At 36.8% G+C, this 19,969-nt stretch overlaps 1 protein-coding gene across 9 annotated transcripts in view; it reads right to left on the reverse strand.

Annotated features, from left to right (window-relative positions):
- Positions 1 to 19,969, reverse strand: part of MLLT10 (MLLT10, histone lysine methyltransferase DOT1L cofactor) — a 121,878-nt gene that overhangs the window by 14,529 nt on the left and 87,380 nt on the right. For all 9 annotated transcript variants that reach the window (XM_021387932.1, XM_021387931.1, XM_021387939.1 and 6 more), the window contains 3 exons: positions 7,027 to 7,144; positions 5,613 to 5,685; positions 1,137 to 1,291 (listed from right to left, as the gene is read on the reverse strand). In XM_021387932.1, the coding sequence (XP_021243607.1) occupies positions 1,137 to 1,291; positions 5,613 to 5,685; positions 7,027 to 7,144 (346 nt within the window). The remainder of the gene's footprint in view (positions 1 to 1,136; positions 1,292 to 5,612; positions 5,686 to 7,026; positions 7,145 to 19,969) is intronic.

The raw sequence follows: 19,969 nt of genomic DNA on the forward strand, positions 1-19,969 counted from the left end.
CGATAAAGGGCATCATCTTCTGTACTAACATGATTTTTTTAGCAAGCTCACTTTCCTCAAACTCTGATTTTGTTTCAGAACGTGTATTTCCCAACTAGCATTAGAGTATGACTGTAAAGGCACAAGGATAGCCATTTATTTTTTTTTTTAATTCTAAATTGTATTTGTTTAACATGACCTCTGGGCCTACTACAGACATAAGTCTACTGGTATAGGCACATCTGGTCATTTCCCAAGGATTTAGCTTTTATCCCTCCTCTTCAAGAACATACAAAGGAACCCTCAGTGAGCCCAAATGAGATGCAATAAGACTTAGCTAAACCTGTCCTCCAGCTATCATGTTTAAAGGATTATCCCTGCATGAATTTCCTCACAATTAGCATTTTTGTCAGGATACCATTCATAAAAATACCAACTAGATACCACTTCACACTACCAATAAGAAGAATAACACGTTCAATAAAATATAACACAAAAAAAAAAAACCAAACAGGAATTCATTTTTTTAATGTATTCAATCATTGCCTTAGACACTGATAGTTGCTGGAATATAGAGATCCAAGTGATCTCCTCATCCCTTCTGCACTTCGCATATTCACTCAGAGACTATTCCAACCTATTAAATGTAACTGGAAGAAACGATTTGCTTACTTGGAGAACTTCCTGAGAGACACAAAACACGAAGATACAAAGTGCAGCAGGACACCTGCCTAACATTTATAAATGTATTCTTTAAAAACGGCAACAGAAATGGCAGTTTCTTAAATCTAGTAATAAAAAATTACCAATGTAGATCATATAATATGAAGCAAACTGTGCTTTACTAATCCACAGTTTGTAAGGGCTGTGCACGTTTGCAGCAGTGGATCTACGAGCGCAGGATGTTTTCAAACTCTGCAGCCTAGCAGACTAGCTGGATCTGCATGGCACTTCCTCTGGCCTGACACAATTTCCCCATTTGTAAAAACGTAGAGACAGAACTCTCTTATAATCCACTCTCACGCTAACACCGATGCTGTAATTCAACACTGCCTTTATATTTCCGTTCCTAACAGAAAATAAGTGTTTATAAAATGCTTGGACAGTGACTGAGTGGCAGTTATGGATAACACAGGTAACAGGGCAGGTGTACTTACTGTCACTGGGAGTGCCTTGCTCCAGTAAGAACTGTTGTCCTTCGCTCCACTGCCTCTCCAGAAGCTGTTCTATGCTGGCTGCTACCGGGGGCAAATTGTCCCCACAACTGTTTCCTGATTGATCGTAGCGGACCTGCAAGCTGCTTACAGGGGATCTGTTGAAAATATTGCAATTTATTATTTAAAGAAAGTGATTTAAGGAAACATATTAGCAAAAGCTTGTTGAAGTTTTTTACCTTGTAACAGCCCTTAGCACCTACGTACCTTACACTTCCAAGACTAAGCTAATTCATCACATCACTACGAACTCCTGCTTCTCACTGCCAACAGTTTCATAAAAAAAAATGTAATATTTCACAGCAGGAGAATTTCTACTGGGAAAACACGTAACTACTTCTTGCATAGAGACTAATGTAGCATCTAAGTGACAAACAACATTGTATTAAATTACACAACACACACTTCCCTGCAGGAAACCATTACACGGGGCTATATAGATCACCTGGATTTAAAGAAAAATTCAAACCTTTAGAGAAAATTGGGAAAATAAAAAGCATTTATTAAAATCAGCACAGTAATAGCACTTATACATGGAAAGGTCATGTATAATTCCACTGCCTAATTTGTTCTAAACAGAATCATGTAAAAACACAATTTTTTAAAATTTGTTTTTTACATGAAAACATTATTTCACAAAGAGCACAATGGAAGTTAAAGTTGCCTCCTGCCTGTCCTGTGCACACTTAATGTACTTCTCCCCCCCCCCCACTCACAATCACACATATTTTAAGGAATAATCCCTTTGCCACATGTCTTTTCTCGTTCAGGAGAAAATGAAATATTCAGCATACAGCCACTATTAAAGCTGGGGAGCCCTCAGGACCTACAAGCAGGCTCCTTTTTCATTGGATGGGGCAAACTCTAACCTGTGAGCAAAACCAGATGCGCAGTGTATTTCTCAGAATTCTGGCCTCGTGTACACGTAGCTCCATTTCTCACACAGGGCCAGCACCAAAAGTTACTTGGTTTGTTTGTTTTTAAAACAACTGGAGTGAGCCGAGATTCAGGCTGTTTTATATATATGTATGTATTATATTAGCTGTATCAATAAATACTGGCCCCATCACAGGATCACAGCTGTACTGCTCTACACGATACAAACTTTCCAACGAGACCACCATAGTGCCAGTACAGGACAACATAAGGAGCTCAGGAAATCGGTGTGTTAATTATGACCAGTGCAATAAGCAGTGGTCACAGCACATTAGCTACCTAATGACTGGCAAGCATTTTGTAGGCAGCGGAGCAAAGTGATTTTTATGAGAAAAGGTTTTAAGTAGGTGACTTAAGAGCTCTGTAGGTATTTATAAACAATTCCTCTTTTGCATACAGGATGAAAGAATAGCACTCATTAAAAGAAGTCTAGTGAATGGGTAACCCAGGTAGTGCTTTTTGACAAGGGATGACAACCCAAGAGCGGTCAACAGTTCAGCACAGAGACGAAGAAAAAAACAACCAGCCTTAAAACGAGATGTTTGCAAGAGGTGCTGAAGTAATAAAGGTTTCAGCAGAAACATTCTAAACAGATGCACTGCACTCTACACACAGCTCATTTACATCAAACAAACAAACAAAAAACACGCACAGGCACCCCAAACACTTCCCAATGCATTTTAAAAGCACGTAACACTCTCCTAACAGATTACTCCATTTGAATTGTAGATGAACAACAAAAGGCTTGCTGGGCTTAGGACAGCTTCCCGTCAACTTCATCAGAGCAGAAATAAAGCAACACACAAGTACACAGTCCTGCAATCCTTCCCTGGAAACCCGCAGAGATGGAAAGAAACATACATCTAGATTTCTCTACCTCAACACGAGCCAACCCATCCTCTTCCAGATGATCTCCTACTTCATCCCTTTGGTATGGTACAGTCTCTGTGTGCTAGATTTGAATCCTAATTCCAGATAGTATTTGATCACAGTTTCCTACAGGACTGTAAGCATGCTGTACGTGCTGCTTTGATGCTGTCACTGAGATGGCAATCCCTTCTTGGTTTCATTTTCACATCTTGCTTACTTTCACAACTGATTTGTTTGTAGTGTACTTGTTCGTACTCTTACAGTATTAATTGTAAGTAATACAACTGAACTGCAGTTAGACATACAAACGTATGCCAATGTAGATATTGCAAAGCACATTTTTAAATCTAAGGTTAAGTGTCAGGTAAAAAAAGTTTAAGTGCTACCTTGGGAAAAGCAGCTATTCCTTTGCAAAATGGAAACAGCTCCCCCACACCAAGTACACTTATATGTAACATATATTTCATACACTACAGATACCATAATTTTAAATGTGAAAGCTTAAATATCAATCAGTGATTACAGTGGGGTAACGAAGACGTAACGACGTGAAGGGTCCTTTCTGAAAGGACTGTACAGCTCATGCATCCCGTGCATCTTCCCAGTGAGCTGCAATGTGCTGTCATCAACAGCAAACAACAATTTCTGCAAATACTTTTATTTTAAACAACTGTTTAAAAATTATGATTCTTTTCCAAAAGCGTGTGATTTTCATAAGCTTCAAAGGGAAGAGTCAGAACTGACAGAAAAAAAAAAAATCATTGTAATACATAATGTGGGTAACATTAAAAGGATTTAAACAGCAGGTTTTTGAAGTCAGTTCCCCCCCCCCCCCCCCCCCGCTTTATAAATCACATTTTAAGTAACCAGATTTGTTTATTTAGCTCAGGACAGTGGGGAATTACTTAAACATCTCAGAAGTATCTGCACAGTTTGCAACAGCACCAGATCGTTAAACACTGGACATACTACACAGCCAGAAATGCATTGCAGAGCAGCACTGAAAGGTGCTGGCTACTGAACTTCTTTTTTAAGCTACATATTTCAAGCTGTTTTTTTCAATCTTTCCATTTCAGAATTACAAAAGTGATTTTTTTGCACTTATTGAAGGAAGATCTGGAATTTGGGACCGAAACGGCTTTTGAATGAAGCAGTACTCCTTTGCCATTCTCATGAAAATCAGCTGAAATCTGATCATGTAGTAAGTACGGGACTACACATACATATACTGAGCGTACACTCAATTAAAGTGCTTTGAATACATGTTAAAAACATGTTTAAGAAGTTTGGTTTCCGAAATAATCTATCTAGAGGCAGCCCGAACACAGCTCAGCCCATAGGATGACCAGGCCTTTGCAAAACGAAGCAAGTACTAAACTATCGCATGTGCATTAATGATTACATAATGTCGACATTCAGGAATTCCCTAATTGCTGCGCATTTCCCTTCGCGAAAAATCTCTCTAACTTACTTCTAAGGAGATATATAGGCATGGTCCTTATTTATGTAAATATTTATATGGTAATATAAATATACGTATCTGTAAGAGAACAGAGTCTAATCTAATTCATAAATTTTCTTTTTATTGTCTTCGAAGTAACACGTATTAGAAAATTTAAAAGCCAGTTCACAAATAAGTGATACTAGTTAATTATTATAATGGATATTCTCACCCTATGCAACAAGAAGTCTTTTGATTAATTAAGGAAAATAACTGAAGATCAACAAAAAGACATGTACATTAAGTTACCTAATTTGGTGGTATTTATAATAAATTACTATAGTAAACACACGCCTTAACAAAATTGTTATAATGCTGTATCTTTGTAACTACCATTTTTTAGCTATTCTAACATTTTTTCCAAGATAAAATTCCTATGCTCAGTCCCTCGGTCAAAAAAATAATAATAATAATCCAATAATATGGCTATATCAAGTAATCGATACAGGATCCAGAATGGAAAACAAAGCCCTTTGAACAACAAAAAGACTTAATTAAGAAAAAAATCGAAAGTGTCACTGATGTTATTAAAAACACAATTTTGAAATTTAAGTCAACATTTTAAACCAAAATAACTTGATACAATTCCAACAGCAGAATGCTTACATCAGCCCTTCGTAGCAGAGGTGAACTGCAGCAGAACAAAAAAGGCACTCTCCCCCGACAGAGCATTACTGCATATTTGTAGTGCTGGGGGGAATTTGATTCAGAATCTGGCCCAACAGTTAATTTCTCCAAGCCTTCTAACCATGCTCTTTGTCATCTCTGAGTCTGTGGGGTTTGGGGCCCTTTGCAGTATGAATAAAAATATGATGATGGTAACAAAACTAAGCAGGTAATTAGTACGCATGCCTTAAACGATAAATAAACCCCTTTAAAGCAAGTCTCCATTTCGTAAGTCCTTCATTCATAAACCTAATTTCGCTGATATATAAGTAAATTACAGACCATTTTTAGCTATTTGTACACATTAGCTTTTTTTAATGTACACTTCTACTATATTTATACACACAGGCTTTTAAAACTTACATATCACAAGCAAAAAGGCAGTGAGGTTTCCAGACCTTACAGCATTTCCTCAGCCTGCACTCTGCAAAGTAAATGCCGCTTACCGTGGCGAGAGACTTCCTCTGGGCGAGCCTCCTCTGCCAGCAAGGCTGCGGCTGTTATCTCCCACATCTTGATCTGCAGTGTAAATATTTCACAGCTGATAAATCGACTCTTCTTAGATAAGAGTTTTAAAGCTGATGTAGATATCTTAAAAATATCTTAAATCTTAACTTCTATCCGCAGTTTCTACTGAAGAGCGAAGCTGTAACCAGTTTAAGATTGCTGAACTGTAGCATGTAAGGTGTTGTCCTTACACATTTCTGAGGCTGTACCAGGCCATGGATTATGTTCACTTCTTTCATTCCTTTCAGTTTTACAGCACAGAAGCGTGGTTTGCATTTGCAGTACCCTCCCCTCAGCCACTTTTAATTTCTACGGTGAAAGTAATGAATCACAGCTGTGGACAGCTAATCTGTATGCTTATCACAGCAAATCCTGATGCTCTGTATTTTTTTTAACACTTTGCATCCCAAAACAACTCGTAAAATAGGAAACGTGCTAAACTTACCACTACCATCTAACAAGCACGTGCTACTCCACAAATCTACTGAAAACTTTATGAAAGTGTGTAATTCACATATTCCTATTTATAAGCTGAAGCACAGGAAAGTCTCTTGCTAAAAACGTAGTAAAACAAACAAAAAAGGCCTCATTAAATATACGAAAACGTTTTGCTTGGAAGGACTCAAAAGGGTTATTTTCCCTATGGCCTCTCAATAAAATAACCCTATCTGCCCCCTTCAAGGTTGCCCTCCCCCTATTCTGAGTCAAGTGACCCCCGACCTCTCGGAGGGCAAAGACATGACTGATCCATTCTTGGTAAACTGCTAAACTCATTCCCTTCCCCCAAACAGGCATGACTACTACGACATGTCAACAAATCCCTAGGACGGAATGAAACAAAGCAAATCCAGTGGCTCATTAAAACCGGAGAGGAGCCCGAATGTTGCAAAAATGTCAATTGGTAAATATTCACAAGATTACTGAATGCTGCAGAAGTTCTCTAACGGGATCTCTTTCACACGAAGTTGTATGTAATGCAATTTCATGAATTATGCAAATAGAGGTTTAAACTATTCACGACAAAACCCAGAGCTGTGTTGCTCTCATTGCAAAGAGCTAAGAACTGAACACATCAATCACCGAAGTCACAGGAGACATTGTTGCATTCCTGCCTGCTGATGGCTCTGCTTAAACATTTACATTTCAGAAAGTTAAAAAAAAAAAAAAAAAAAAAAAAAAGCTGTTCTGAGCTACCAAGAATTTACTTGCAACACCTAACAACTTCAAACAGATGCTTAATAACCAAATGCTGAGCGGAGTTCAAAAATAAAATCTTACAATCTTCTTACAAACACTTAAGTTTCTTAAGTTTGTAAAGTGTCAGAGTGTTTTCACCACCACCAGGAAGCTTACCTGCTTGGCTGTTCTCAGACTGAGCTATAAGTGCTGCCATTGCTGAATTTGGATTCAGCCTATTGCCATACATATGGGATGGAGGCAGACTGAGAGAAGATCCAGGTAGGGTGTTTGCCTGCAAGAAACCAAATAAAACTTGAATCCTTTTTTAAAAATGAGGAGAAATACTAAATGTATTTGAAAGAAGTCTTCCTAATGCACAATAATTTGCTTTGTTGTTTCTGGCTTTCTTTAAGTTGAATTTTTTTAAAAAGATGAGTGTATTTAACAGGAAAATTATTTTCCACTCATGAGTACAGAAACAGAATTGCAGTACTTTTAAAATACACCAAGTATTGAAGTATGCTCAGTATACTCTTTACAGATACGTTAATAAAAAACCTCTAATAAAAATGTACCGTAGCAAATATTGAAAATACCTAAACTGCATTTTAAAACAACTGACACGGAAGTGGACGGAGAGACCGTGCAGTCCCAAAGTATGCACTCAACGCTAGGACTTAGTAGCATGGCGACCATGTGGTTATCCTCCTAATTATTTAATCTTATTAAACCATTTACAAAATAAGGGCAGGTAGACAACAGATGTCTCACAAATGCTTGGGTTCCTTACATCACAAGCCGGCTGTGGAGGTCAAAAGGTCCAACTTTCAGCTCTATAGTTTAACTACAGAGAGCCATATTTCCTTTGCTCTGCTCCGTCATTAGTAAAACCTGCACACTATTTTGTTACTTCCTATTCTGATAGACTTGGAAGCCTGGTGTTTTTTTGTTTTGTTTTGTTTTTATTTTAAAGAACGCAAACAGCCATTACAAGTATGTTTTCTATACAATAGGGGGCTCAACGAATCACAGCTTTGCCCTGACCCCATATAAGGAACTGTATTTTTGGCAGTTGGCCAGCTCTACTTATTGAAGAGCTCCCAAAGTTTGTGTTCATTCATGTTGCTAACCACAATTCTGAAGGTCTCTGCTGGGACTTGTGCCAAACAAGCGAAAATGAACCCTTAAACAGATGAAGCTAAGGAGGCTGGCCAAAATCTTGCATAATCCAATGCAATAAAAATACCTTCCTCCTTGGCTGCTTATGCTTTTTCCCTTTCGAAGAAAAGATTTGTGTCAAATGCTGAGTTTCAGAGACAACCAATCAAAGAAAAAAGGCGCTGCTGCTTATTAAAAAGGCATTTCCCCACCTGACAAAAGGATTGCTTCCGAACAAACAAAAGGTTGCAATATTCAGAGGCGAACAAAATCACAGATACACGACGTGTGCGATCACAAGTTTTAGAATGAACCTTTTAAGAAAATGTAAACGACCTTTACAAAGGAAACTTTTTTCAGAAAATGAAAAAAAAAAAAAAAAAAAAGGTGATCAGTAAGGAACTCAATTTGTGGGACATTTTGACATGTATAACTGCACACAAGAGACGAGGGAAACATACTGGTTATTACAGCAAAATATTACAGAGTATAAACTATGTCTCTGGAAAGAATCACACACTACCATTAAGTTTTGGCTTTCAGCCAACATATTAAACTTGATGAATGGACTTTTATGAATTCACACAACTGTTTTCAATGATGCTTTATTTACTATATACTGGTGAGAAATTGTGCCTGATACTTGCATTCTTCTACTGTCACAAAGTTAGAAAAAGCCACAAGTAATTACTTACAATGATGAGGGTTTTTTCACTTCATATTTTAAAGGTATGTGCAAAACAGCTAGACACAGAATTGCAGTTTCACTTCAAATCTGGCTTTTATTTCTTTATTTGCACAACTGCGTGTCCCCAGTAGAATTAATCTGAATTAGTGCTAAGTCTTAAAGTAAAGCAGGCGCTTCCACCTACTGATATAACATCTTCCAGAAATACAGTACATGGTGGTTCTGTGACACTTACTGCTGAAGAAAGCAATAGTGCACAACTCCTGCTATTTCCCTTAACAAATTCCTATAGCGGGAGTCCAAATTGACTACTACCATTCATCAGCAAATTTCCACTGCTTTCCTCTCAAAAAAGGAAAAAACAATTCTTTCACTGAGGAAACTTTACAGAACAGCACATTCTAAGATATAACCATTCCTAGTTTCCATATCTAAGAGACAAGACTAGCAAATTAAAAATCTGTGTACTCTTCTTCGTGTAAATAAATGGGTTGAGATTACAAGTTCTAATATTGCCTGTTAGTTTTTATACTACAAATATGTCATTTGTGCTCAGCATTAGGATATTTCCATAAAAGATTTTTCTTAATTCCAGTAAGAATTTACACAGAAGCAGCAGCATTTACCCTCACTCTGTGTAATTCACTATCAGACTGCTTAACACTGTATGATAGCAACTATAGCTGCCCTGCCATTATAAATTGGTATATTTATAATGGCAGGGCAGCTATAATCAGCATGGAGAATAAATGTTTATTTGACAGAAACTTGCCCAAAAAGCTTTAAGAACATTCTAAAAAGTATCCACGTATCTTGAAAGGCACTGCTAAAGTCTGTTGAGTAACCATCACATCACAAAACAGAAGACATCAAAGGAATTAAACGATGTTTGCCAAGTGAGCTGATACAGCAGATCAAAAGACTTAGCATGATTTAAACAATATCCAAGTTGATTTTTTCACAATTGGTAGTTCAACCTAAACTTAACCCCTGTTTATACCTTTAAATTAATAGTAAAGGTGTCCTACAACAAGTCAGAACTACAAAAGTTCCAGTGACATCATATTTCCTATGCAACTCTTCAAAGGAAAAGTCACATTACCAAAAACATTCAAGAAGCTGGAGGTAAACTAAAAAAAAAATTTTTAATGTTTCTTTAAATGGCAACGTAAAATGACAAGAATAACGATTTGTGAAGCTTTATTATGTATGTGACGACTTCATCTGACAGGAAAGTAGAGGAAGTGGAGGAGTACTACATTATTTAAAGGTGAAATAGGAGCTTCGTGTTTCACTCACAGCTGAAACAAGCTGTAGCAAGCATTTATTAAAAATGCGCAATCATCCTGTCAATACACATTAAGATCACAGGACTGAAACATGCTCTAAAATCCAGAACTTCTAAAGCCATAGCATTCTTTGTTTCAACTGATTCAGTCAACACAACACACGATCAAAATGTACGAACTAATAAAGAGACCGCTAAGCATTTATTTTGAAAAGGCTGCAAATTTTCCTTATGAAGGTTTTAGCAGAAGGATTTAAGCCCATCTAGAGGTATATAATACACTACTTTCATTTATAGCACGTTCAATAAATCAGTAAAGCAATAAGCAGCAGAGCAGCACAGAAAGAAGATATACTGTAATTCACAGAATGCCCCATTCCAATAAGAGCAGATGACTGATACTTGATTGATGCTTAGAAACACTTCCTCCAGCGTAGGGAAGTATTAGAGGTATTCCTCTAATTAAAGAATTACGTTTGCAAGTTAACTAAACTTTGCTAAATACAAATATCCTGTCAAACATTTAGAACTGTTTTGTATTTTGCTTACATGACTCCAAAATTTCAAAAGTTAAATGTTCTTTAAGAAAAAAAAAAAAAGAGAGAGAGAAATGCGACAATGCGTAGTTGCATACAACTGCATCAGGTCTCAAAAATTTGAGAATCTCTGAGCAAGCCAATTCCCCTGTTCCTTTCAAGTTTTATGCTCTGAAATATTTTCTGATAACAGGCCTCATTTCTGTCTCGGCTCTACACCAGTAAGGTTTTAATACTCAGCGTGTGATGAGAGATGAAACCAAGTGTGAACAACTTTCAGGTCCCATGAGTAGGCTGACTGTTGAAGCTGTCAGGTTCAATTGCATCATTCCACATTATTCAATGCCCCAAACTGCTCCCTAATTGTTAGGGGCTTAACATATTCAAAACCATTGTTTAGGCTAATGCTGAAATGCCTACAGTTGAGTTTCCATAAAGAAAGGGGAGGGATTTAATTGTAGTTAAACCATTACTGAACTCTCCTCCTTTCACGATAGGACAACAAGGATGGCCTGAACAACCAATTCCAAGACAGCTTCTTAATCAGTTTATAACCAATCAACATACCTTTTCCCTTCTGCTTTTTAAAAATGGTCACTGCCGTATTGTAGCTTTGTGTCATATTGTGATGATGCTTTAAAATTAGTGACATCATTTAATTACCTGCTTCAGCCAATACAAGTTGTCAAGAATAACTGAGATATTTTAATTTCTCATTTAAAATAAAAATATGTCATTGCTCTTGTGTTGTCTATATCTCTTTAAGTTCGATGACCAGATTAATGTGCTCGTGTTCCTAATATTTACCCATCCATACTACTTTTTTTTCACCACAGAACGATGCTATGATGGCACAAAATAGCCCTCAGTTCCAGTAACATGAACAAAGCCCTATATATTGCCAAAACCAAGAAAACTTTTGAAAACGACATAGGAAACTACTAAAAACAGTATTTTAAAAAAATGAGAAAAAAAAAGCAAATGAATTTTTTAAGCTAAAAATATTCTGCTACACTTCTGAGAAGATGTTACTAAAGCAATTCCACGCAATTTCTCAGTGTCTTGAGATATGGAAGGAAATTCAACTCCTGACCAAACACTAACATCAGCATACTTTATCAAAAAGCTATCTTAAAATGATGTATTTTAGTCCATGGCAACTAACATTTATCTAAAAAATGTACTCTCAGAAATAACATCAAAATTAAAACCTACACCGCAATTAAAAAGTTTAGATATTCAAGCCTACTCATGTTATGTCCATGATGTTAAATCAGTAATACACAAATACAAATTAACTGCTTTTCTAGAGAAGGTGTTAAGAGCTTGCCGATCAAGTGACAGCTGCAAAAGCAACCTTGTTTTTTGTTTTCTAGCTTAACTTGAACAAATGAAGAAAAGTGATTTTACCTCTAGATTTTTTTTAAGCCAATTAGACTACCTGTAACTTTGCTTGGATATTCAATGCAATGGGAAGAATGTGCTATCAGATCCTTTCAGTACCTTTAGTACCATCTTTAACTTCACTTAAGAGGTGTGGGGAGGGAGCCACTGCTACACATCAATCATTTGCCTTCTCTGAATTCTGTTAGCTCATCGTATGGGATGGCAATACACAGCTACGTGGGGGTTGTCAGACTGCAGTTAACTGCAGTGACACGCCAAATTTCTAGGAACCCCAAGAGAGAGTTCTGCCAAATCACTTGCTGCATTTCAACTCTTCAGTGCCTTCACCACAAGTATCTAGATCTTGAATCCAGTGAAAACAATAATACCTGAAAGATTTCTATTTCAAGAAATACAGATGGAATTGACGACAACAAAGAAAATCGTGAATACAGTACTCTGCTTCCACTTTTCTTCTGAAAACCATCGTACAAGTTTGCAAAATGAGTAGCACAGCACAAAATCATTTTAAAATGCAATGTGGTAAGCTCAGTTTATATTTTAACTGAATGAAAATGTTCTTTACATCTTTTTTTTTCCATATTTGTTTTCTTATTTACTGGTTGAATTAACTTTCAAGCAAACTATCGTATTGACTTCATGATTAATACAGCCTACAGCATTACTGATGCAGGAACTGCTCACAATCTTTTGCAGCTAATCTCGTCTCATCCGGTATCACACATACCAATACATCAACAACATCAGTCAACCTCAGATGTCTACTATAGCCTTTTGCTCATTCATTCCCCAAAAGGAACACTGGGATTGAAAAGATAACCCATCCCATTCTGCCACCAGTACCATCAAGCACAAGTCCTTAAAGTTTGGTGGGTTTTTGTTTTTGACAGATAATAAGGGTGCAGTTTTTTGAAATCAACTGGACTGTGCACCCACACACAAAAATTGCTAACTCACTGAAATAAAGAATTAGCTAAAAAGTATGAATAGGATCCTGGAAAAGCTAAATGACATCAGAGAATGGTTTTGTGGTATCTTAAGGGGAAAAAAGGCAACTTTTCAATCAAAAAGCATTCATTAAAAATGTACAAATTACTATAATTAAAATCTGTTAGGAAAACTGTATACGTGGGTTATAAAATCATCCTATGTATACATTACTCACATCATTAGTACTTTTTATGCTACTGGCATTAAACTAGATGTCATGAAGACTCGTGCTTATAAACAATAATCGAACACTGTCTTTGAGAATCAACAGTTTTGATTAAAAGTACGAATAAATCCTTCAATTAAATGCAACCATCTAACCTTCAAACAACACTCAAATATTTTCCAAGAAAGGCATGAATGAATTCAACTGGGAAACTCAGTGGGATTTGAAAGGCAAAATGAAAAATTAATGGCACACCTACAGAAACTAATTTATACCTCTGCCCACTGTACAACAAGGACACACCAAGTCATTAAAAACCGCATGGGTAGAAGGTCTATATTCCAATAATGTGAAAAAGCTACAACTTCAACCGTACAACCAGTTTACTGGTCTCTTTCACATTAACTAAGCTGGATATTCTGTATAATTTTAGCCAACTGATATTTATCAATTAGACATTAAAAGTAAATGGGCCTGTACACAAACTTATTAGAATGCTATCTTATTAAGCTCAAAACTTTTTTTCTTTTTTCCCCTCTTTCCTCCCCCCACCCTTCTTTTTTTTTTTAAAAAAAAAAAAAAAAGGTGGATTTACAGAGATAAGACTGGGATTCCTCCACCTCCCCCAAAAACATAAATGCCAGCAGAGCTGCCATTTCAACACAAATCCCTCTTACCTCAAGTTTGTTCCTCCATCCTTTCCATCTACCTCTGCCTTCATAGCACTTAACCTGTATGCGTTCTACATAGACAGTGGAAGCAATATCCTGCCTACGAATTTGTTTTCCTTAAGAATGTGAACCTACGCATCAGGAATCACAATTTCACTTTCATATTGACTAGCAGAAAGAACGACTTGATTAGGAAACAGACCCAGTATACCAATTTAGCAATCTGTTTTCTTCATGAGTATTCCAAAGAAACCCTGTTTAGTATGGCAAATAATAAATCTAAGAGAAAAGTAATCACTTTCAAGACCATCTATAATTTCAAAAATAGAAATAGTGAATCAGTCATTTATTAACACATATTGACATGTAAAACTTCTAAATAAACCTCAACAGCCTTTGCTATTTAAGTGATGAAACAAACACCTATGGTAGCAGAATTCCTGCTGTGTAAAAATGCTTGCAGGATACTCAACACTATAGAAGGCACGTAAGGACTGCCTCAACAATGAACTTTGCAGCTTGGAAGGAACAAAGGATACACTACACAAACTTGAAATCTTTTTCAAGTCAAAACTAAACATTTGGTCTCATCTGAAATTTTATTTAATCTTTCCATTGCATACAGACTAGAAAATTTCACATTTTTCACATTCAACACCATTACTATTGTCTCAGGCAGCTAAATTGAAGTAGTGCTACACTCAGTTCAACGAAGAGGTCAATGTGCCTCAGTTGCCTGGAGACTGATGGTTGCTACAGCAGCACCAGATAAGCCAAGCTAAATAAGCTTCAGCTTGAAGGCAGAAAACATTTATTGCTAGACCGAAACATTGATGCAGTTGTCTCAGCATGCAGCACTGCACAAGATCATGCAACTGCCTTTCAAGCTACCTGTACACTGCGTGTGTGTGAAGACAATCTCACTGAGGCAAGAGAAGAATATAAAAAGTAAAGATTTTAATTGAGCTAAATACTAGATTACTTGCAACTATGATTCCTTTGTTCTTCCACTTGAGTCACATGTTACAAGGAATTTTCCCTCTGGCTGTAAATTCTTCCTCCTCGCTACTCTCCTCCACCCCCACCCCAAAAATCCTCAGTCAGATTGAAGGAAAAGAAAATTAGACTTTTACCCATTTTGCCTAGAAGTAACGAAGAATTAAAACAGGTTTTAAGCACCTAACAAGAAAACTGCAGTGGCAAAATCTTTATTAGTATCACATTCTTTTTTCATTTTTGATTTTGTAAGTCTCTTAAATTTAGGTGGCTGTGACACAAATATAGTTTAGTGGTTTAGGAAGGAAAGTCTTTATTTTGCATTGACAACTCACGTAACAACACCCAACTCTTCTCTGCCTACAAAGCACAGGGGGATGCATACAGAACACCTTCTAAATATACTGACATTGGCTACTTCCTGCGGCAATGAGTCCCAAGGATGAACAACATACTTTTTTAAGAATAATCTCTTTTTCTTTTGGATGTGCTGCTTTTCCCTTTTTCATCTTTTTGAGTTGTGAGATAAGGAGCACAGAGTAATCCCAGCATCCAAACAGTCTGTGATCCATGGTGATATTTCCCCTTTGACCCCATGGCTAGGAGCCTCTTCTGAGAGATCTTATCACCAAGAGCTGTTTTGATAGTCAAATAAAATATGTTAAGTAGTTTTCATTTATCCACCGTGTCTATTTATAAGAGAATTCTAGTACAGCAGTAGATATACTATTTCTTTTTTCTGGAACCATGCTGTTCAAACCATGCACTATCATGATTTCCAGATGTTTTATTATTCTATTTTTAATTACTACTCATATTAAACTAAATGCAAATCATCTTTGGAAAGACAAATCCAGAAAGAGGTAACTAACCTGACCACATACATTTGTTAGACCTGCTACTTTTATGCTGGTTCTGAAAAAAAACAGCCAAAAATACCATTATATTGCAATATAAATTATAACAGAATAAGCTAAAAAAAATGCAGAACGTACTGCTCATCTGCGGGAAAGATCATTTAACTCTTGTTTATAACAATTTTGTATCAAATAAGGAAAAAGTCTGGTAATACCTGACATCACAATACCAGAGGTAGTGTTTCTTGGAGAAACTTATCAATAAACCAACACACCATCATAAGCACTATCAGTGCTTTACACAAAGAGTTGAGAGGTTTCATTACAAGGCAGTCTGTGATACAAACTGATGCAAGTCGCTAGGCTTTGCAGATAAGGAGTCCATACTAACTGCACTCTGGACTTCATATTTGGCATTCAGCACCCAAACTATTTATGTACTAGGAAACACTTTAGGAATTGACCTCAAAAAATGTAAAAACAACATAACGGTCCTCCTAAGTTATGGAAATCATATCTGATTACATGGTTAATGTAATTTATCATCATTAAGACAAAGTATTTTGCAAGCAAAAAAGGGTTACTCTATTTAAATAATTCTGTAGGGATACTTTCAAAGTTTCTAGTTTTAAGATGTTCTGATCCAAGTGTATGTACACAAGCATTATACCAAATTCTGAACTTCAGCCGTTACATGTGGTTGTGATGTGTACCTTGGGGACTGAAGAAGGACACTCACTTAAGCAACCAACCTAGTGCAGGCTACTTGAAAACTGAGATTATGATGTCACATCAGTGTCCTAGAACTGAGGACAATTTGTTTTTTTTCATGTTTTCATTCCATCTCCTAAAGGAAAGCTCATTAAAGAACTGACAGCTAACAGACCTGCCATTTTTCTAGAAGAGGAATGGAAGGTCGTCCTCCATGAAGAGGACGAACCAGAAACTTCTTTAAGTGGACTTACTACACTTTTGCCTGCCCAGTTCTATCACCTTAGATGCTCATTGTGAAATTTTCCTCCCTTCCTCATGTTTATTTAAGCTGAATATTTTACAAAAAAAAGAGTATGTTTCTCTGAACAGGACTGGGAAACAGAAACGAGGAATATCTTCTCTGGCCATACTGAATTTGAGAACATGACATCCATTTGTTGCTACAGCTGAAAGCTCAGCCACAGTATCAGTCAGGCATGCGGTTTTATTGTCCTAAAGTGCCAAATCTGCCTTCTGAAGATTTGCAAAAAATAAAAAAAAGAACTGAATTTTTGGTAAAGACTACTTGTTGAAGCAGTATTTTTATGTTATCATAATTTCAACCACAGGGAACATTCCACTCCTGTTCTGGAAAGCATAAATAACACTGCTTTTGAAATTGCTCCTAACCTCTGTTGATAAGGACCAGAATTAACAACAGCTCATTTTTCCAGTATTTTCAACTATTTTCCTGTGGGTGTCAGAATATAAAAGAAAAAGGGGGAGAAGGTTGCCTTTGACAGTATGCACAACGATGAGCATGACTTGAACCACGATAAGAAAAAACACTAAAATAGGAAATACAAAAATAGCGTAAATTAGCAGTGTGGAGAAAGAGCAGGGGGCTACAGAGACCCAGAATTAGGAGCTATAGTAACCCAGAAAGTGAGAAAATAAAAACCACAGGACAGAAGCATCTGAAACATAAGGTGCCATACATTCAGCATCTGAAAAGACCTCTGGATTCCTGAGCTTTCACATTCCTCTATTGTTAACAAATAACTCCAAACCTATTGAAAAAATTAAGCCTTATCTCTCTCTAAAGGCTGCATCACACAAAGGAGGATAACCACCACTATATGAATGCTAAAGAAAACCCTGCTGTTTTCCTACTGCTCCTAAGGGGAGTAAAGCCAAACAGACTTCAGGGATAATGGAAGTGATTAAAGCAAACTTATTTCACTTAGAATTGCGACTGAGTAGCAGCACCTACCTTCCCAATTATCACATCTCCACCACGGAGACTGCAGTTTACTCCATCATAATTAAATCCCGGACTAAAGTAACGAACAGCAGCTATTCAGTTTCCCTATCACCGCGCAAGTCACAAGGACTGCTGTTACAGATGCTTCTTTTCCTTCCCTCTATTAGCTGTTTCTGTGGTCAAGGAAACACAGTGCATAGAGATGGGAACTTAGGGAGAAAACAAAACAAACTCGGGAGGAAGAAAAACAGCTTGAGAAAAGAAGGAAACCACTAGTAGAAACATCTTTCTCTCTGTCCTAAGAAATGGAAAATAGCATTTTGGACTGTATCTGTAAAACAGGCTATTGTCATGCATGTGCAGCACCGCTTCAAAGTGCCTTGCAATTCTTGCAGTCACTAGAAGCGTAGATACCATCACATGGGAGGAAAAAAAAAAATCTAAAATCGCAACTCAAATATATTGTTTCCAACATAAAAATAAAATTCCGAAAATTTCTCCACAAACTGCAGTTACTATAATCTGAACCATGCAATAGCAGCACAAGAGAGTTTATTAGCTCCAAATCTTTATAACAAAAGGCTCTGTTTTAAAGAAACCACTGCATGCCTATTCTACTCCCATTAAAAATATTGGAATCGGATGACATGATACAGTTTTTCTTAAAAGGAATACAGTTTGAGAGATTAATAATCAATGACTGGAAGAAAACCAAGCCAAAAACCTTTGCTTCGGTTTCTGCGGTCTGATACTATATTCCAAGTGCACACAGAGCCCAGAAACAAATGGCCCCAGAGCGCTACTAGGATAATTTCACTGATTTAGGTAATCAAAAAGAATAGATGGCTCAACCAATCTCAGTCTCTACCAAAGCAGTAAACATCTCCTTCGCTATAAAACACGTGATCTCCTAAAACTAATTAAAAATTTTAAAACTGAAAGTAAATTAATCTCATAACCACCATTTCCTGGCAAGTAGAAAACAAATGCTATTGTACGATACCAAAAGATTCTGAGGTGCCTACATGACTACTTTCGCTGTAAATAAATATTCATCACTAAGAATAACTTCTCAGAAAGAGCAATACAGCAGACTGACACAGAGCGACATAACAGACTAACAACCGTCTTTGCTATAATCAAGCATGAAGCACAAAGAAATCCTTGAGATGAAAACTGAGCACCGTGGTGCAATGTGAGACTTGGTTCAACAAAAAGTCAATATTCAAAACCAAAATGCAAGGAAGTGATTCTTCTTAACAACAAAGCATACATTAGTTTTTATGCAATAGTTAAAGACATGTTTCAGAGACAAAAGATACAGTACTTAGCTGTTGCATGCAGAAGAGGCAGTACCTACCAACACTGAGAGCAACAATTCCCAGAAAACCAGAAACAAGTATTTGCATGGACTGTACCTTTTTCTCCTGCTTTTTTTTTTCTTACATTTTTGCAATTGTTAATCGCTAATGAAGTCTCACTGAATTATGCAGTGTAATCTATCACAATCTATGTCCATGAATTATAAAAAAGAGGAAAAGGATGCAAAAAAAAAAAATCCATATATGTCCACATTCCCAGCAAGCAGACCACCAACTCCCACCTGGTGAGGAACACCAGCATTTAAATTCAGTTATGGCACAGCATGGAACACAAGCTAATAATCTCTTCTGGATTTATTAGATTGGAATAAAAATTACGGGTGGCATGAAGGCAGAGTAAAATGAGATAGAGAAGAAAAGGTGGTTGCAATGAGGCCGGTCTCAAAACAAACAAAAAGCACAGTGAGGGAGCCATCGTATCAGTCAACAGAACCAAAGAATTAAAATCCAGGATTCAAAATAAAACCACATTTTACACTTTTAAAATGGTGTTGTTTTGTTGCCGGAGGAAAAGGCAGCACTTGAGGTACTACTTTTTTGGCCTTTCCTCAATGTTTAGTATGGGCACAGCAGTTATTCAACAATACTGGCATAATCATAGTGCTTTCTTGTTTTCTTAAAACTTTGGGTAAAATTTTCTGTACTTGATGTCTATCATGGCCACCCAATCAAAACAATTCAGCCAATTTTAGAAACTCAGTGTTTGAAAATATTTTTTGCCAAGACCTTCTCTTCAGAATTTCCAAACACCTTAGCTTTAAAAAAAGGATACAAAAATCCATTAAGAGATGGGAAATTTATGATCTCACCAAAGTCGTAATTTACAAACGACTAATAGAAAAAGAATATTTAAATTCTTAGACGGGTGCACCTTAACAGCATACATTCAATGCTATTCAATACTATTCCCGCTGCATGCCTGACCACACAGCTGAGCAATTAAGTTTTGGCCATAGTAGCTCTCTTAACTACTAGTTCAAACAAAAACAACTTTTTAACCATTACTTTTTACCTGCTATAG

This window comes from Numida meleagris, chromosome 2, assembly GCF_002078875.1.
Source record: "Numida meleagris isolate 19003 breed g44 Domestic line chromosome 2, NumMel1.0, whole genome shotgun sequence".
Lineage (NCBI taxonomy): Eukaryota > Metazoa > Chordata > Aves > Galliformes > Numididae > Numida > Numida meleagris.